The sequence below is a fragment of the Aspergillus nomiae genome (genome assembly GCF_001204775.2).
Source record: "Aspergillus nomiae NRRL 13137 chromosome Unknown contig00822, whole genome shotgun sequence".
Lineage (NCBI taxonomy): Eukaryota > Fungi > Ascomycota > Eurotiomycetes > Eurotiales > Aspergillaceae > Aspergillus > Aspergillus nomiae.
In genome coordinates, this window is record NW_015378877.1 from 1 (window position 1) to 3667 (window position 3667).

General features: G+C 49.0%; 1 protein-coding gene across 1 annotated transcript; it reads left to right on the forward strand.

Moving 5' to 3' along the window:
• Positions 1 to 1428: 1428 nt before the first annotated feature.
• On the forward strand, positions 1429 to 3346 carry nimT (putative tyrosine protein phosphatase MIH1; the record flags this gene model as incomplete). The annotated part of the gene is made up of 4 exons (XM_015557051.1): positions 1429 to 1747; positions 1820 to 1887; positions 1945 to 2158; positions 2221 to 3346. Exons 1-4 carry the CDS (start codon positions 1512 to 1514, stop codon positions 3344 to 3346), a joined length of 1644 nt encoding a protein of 547 aa, XP_015400826.1. The 5' UTR covers positions 1429 to 1511.
• Positions 3347 to 3667: the final 321 nt, after the last annotated feature.

Genomic DNA, 3667 nt, shown 5'->3' on the forward strand with positions numbered 1-3667 from the left:
AAAAAGAAAAAAGGAGGGACCCAATATTTAGTAAAAGAAAAGGAAAAAGAAGAAAGAAAAATCCTTCGGTAGCCCGTGAGACAGGCACGATCATGCCTCAGCCAGCCAGGGAAGATTTGGTACAGTCGCAGCGGGTAGAGCAGTAAGGACGCTGATAGGCGAAGGGTTGCTGAGCAGCCGCTAGCGTTACTGATGGCGGCAAGGGAGTCCCGGCAACGAGGGGGGCCCAGAGCCCTAGACGCTGGCTAGTCCTCGCCGTACGGGTACCTACCTCTCTGACTTACATACTGTACGTATAGTATGTATGATACCCGTATTAGACCTATGATGTATGTACTCTGTAGGTACTGCGGACCACCGAAACCCACCGGGAAGCTACCTGTGAGGTACATACGTCGTTATGCTGTCAGACTTGATATTTGCTGATTTTTGGAATTACTGTTTCAGCAAACGGTTGTAAAGAACTTAATTCCCTTGAAGAACAGAAAGAAAGGGTTTTCAATAGAGAGCATTACTAAAGTATAGTAAGGATTTGCACTGCGATATCCCTTTGACAGTGACTTTTGGAATTTTAATTTTGGGGACTTGAACCCATTCTTTTGCCTGTCCGCAGGGCTATAAGACGAAGGGCGGGTGAAGATTCCAAACCGGTTCGACACAGGTTTCTGACGCCGATGAACCAAACCAGCCTAGTCCCGTCTAGTACCAGAAGCTAACCTGTCGTCGCTTAAGCTCTTTCTGAGCATCTGGAGATCCATCCCCACTTTTGCGTTGCCATTGCAACAAGATCATCCCTTCAGCTTCACTTTCTCCTCTTTTTTCACTTCTTCTCTTTCTTTTCTCTGGGTCTTCTGAACATCTGTTCGTTCTTCTTTTAAGACTAGGACTGTTCCTCATTTCCCATGCTTCATTTCTCGAGCTATCCTCAGGCCCAGTCCCGTGTTCCAATCTCCGACAAACCCTCTGCTTCGGTAAGTTTCCTCCAATGCATTAGCGTACCGATGCTCCTCCCCTAAGATGCCTGCCCGGCTGCTGATGTCAGTACTTAGAATGCTAACCTAGTCTCCGTGGTTCATTAGCCCCTCGCCCTTTTCTCCCCATCTTCAAGTCTTGGTCCAACATTGACGCTCCGGGTTACTTTTGTTCGATTATTCGGCCAGCCATGTCGCTCTAGACGCACGAGGAAGTGCCGCTACATGCTGGATAGCTGAGGGATTCTGAGGCCGTTCTTCAACCATTCGATTAGTGAAGTCTGGGTTCAACACTCCGCAATTTGGCAACAGAAACATACGAGAGCTGGGTGGTTGCCGTTCCGACAGAGACGCCTCCATCTATCGTGTAGTATATGCCGGGTAGATAGTATACGGCATAACTGTCTTCTACTTTCTGTTCTTTGCCAGCTCTGCCTTTTTCTTTTTTTCTTTTCTTCTTTTTTTTTTCTTCCGAACCGATTCGACTGCGGCGTTCTTGCGGGTTTGAGGCATTAAGGAAGAAACAAGCATTCTGCAAAAATGGAACACTCGTCCCCGTTGGCTGCTATGCAGCCCCCATCGGTGCTCTTCGGACATTGTTTTCGCTCGGATGCAAGGACATCCTACCCTGCGTTTGGTGTCAATTCAAACAGTTTCAACTTCAAAGATTTATCTATGAAAAAAGCCCATGGTGCCGATTACTTTAATGTAAAAGGCACATCTCCTACCGCGAGCCTCGCGGCCGATCTATCTCAAAACTTCCATATTGATCAGAGGTACGTCCACTCCTTTGTGCTCTTTGTCGTTGGGGTATTGCGCGTTCAAAGGAACCCACTGACCAAATATAGTCCCCAAGTGGCTACTCCACGACGGTCTTTGTTCTCCTCAAACCTTTTTGGGAATGGTAACAGGCGTGGTAAGAGTTGATGTGTTATAGTGCGTGAAGGACTGGGAATGCTCATCAAGTTTATAGAGGAAGCGATGAGGACACCTCCACTGTCTTCCTCCCCTGCAATGGATATCATGGAAATGTCGCCGTTACCGCACAAACCTCCATTCAACACTCTGGAAGCTGAACTCCGCACTCCTACAATCGAGATTTCCTCTATGGACACGCCCATGAGATCTAATACTGCCAGCCCTCTACAGGACTCGCCTTTGGTTGGGCAAAAAGAAGGCCACCATGAGTAAGAACCAGAGAGTCAAAGAATGACGTGTATATGGGTCTGACAATACTATTTGCTTATAGGAGGAGACGTCCAACCTTTCTTCGCCCCAGCCTGGCCAGGAGCAAAGCGCAGTCCTTTCAATTGGGTATGGTTAAGCCCGCACCGGAGAGCCAAGCACCGCCATTTAAATTCCAAAGCAAGGGAACCAAGACGTCGCTAAGCACATCGGCTTCGTTGGAGGATATGTTTAATGAATCGCCACCTCGTGAACGGTCATCGCTGAGAAATCATTCGTCCCATGGCTTGGTCAACCCGCGGCTGAGACCACCATTTGGCCGAGAGACGAGCCATGTCCGTGGAAATGGATCTCCGTCGGCAGCATCCATTCGCAAAAACTCGCACCCCATGATGCGCCCTCGTAAACAGTGCCGACGTTCGTTGAGCATGTTTGAGAACCCCGAGGATGTAATGGTCGAAAAAGAGGCTTCTTTTACATCAAATGCACCACTTCAGTCCGTCTGTGACATCGAAGGAACCCCCAGCCTACAATTGCCTCACTTTTTGCCTGAGGACCAGGCTGATACATTGCCTCGCATCGACAAGAGCATTCTCGTGGAACTCATGGATGGAAAATACAACGACCGTTTCGACAATGTCATGATTATTGACTGTCGGTTCGAGTACGAATATGAAGGTGGTCACATCACTGGCGCTGTGAACTACAACGACAAGGATAATCTTGCCGCGGAGCTCTTCGCCAGCCCTAAACCAAGAACGGCATTGGTTTTGCACTGCGAGTATTCCGCACACCGGGCTCCCATTATGGCCAAATACATTCGCCATCAGGATCGTGCTTTTAACGTGGATCACTATCCACATCTTACCTACCCGGATATGTACATTCTGGACGGGGGCTATAGTAGCTTCTTCTCCGACCATCGGACACTGTGCTTTCCCCAGAACTACGTCGAAATGTCTGCCAAGGAACATGAGTTTGCCTGCGAGCGTGGCCTTGGGAAGGTCAAGCAGAGGTCTAAGTTGAGCCGCGCTCAAACCTTTGCCTTCGGTCAATCTCCCCAAATGGAAGATAGCCCTACTGGGAGGTGTCGTAACGGCCTTGGAGACCGTAACCGACTATTAGGCTCTCCATTTGCCGCAAGCCCCGTCTCCGCTCGCTTCTCCGGCCGCCGCATGCTTTCCTACTGACAGCCCCCACGAATCGTCCGATTCCATTTTCAGAGCCAGCCCTCGATATTATGAAACTATCGAGGGTTGTGCTAAGTTTTTACTGCATTCCGTTGCACCGCAATATTTCACATATATCCAGAGACCCTGGTTTTGGTTCACTGTCTTACCCACTCGCTGGTCTTTCGAGAATATTGAGTTGCACCATGGGACTTGGAGAATTTAGTCGCTGTTGACCTGGCGCCTGACCACTCCAGTTTCCTTTCCGTTCGTTTAAATACTTTCGGTTTCTTTCTCTTCGCCCGGTTAATAGAGCTTCAGCATTTTGCATTGATGACACGG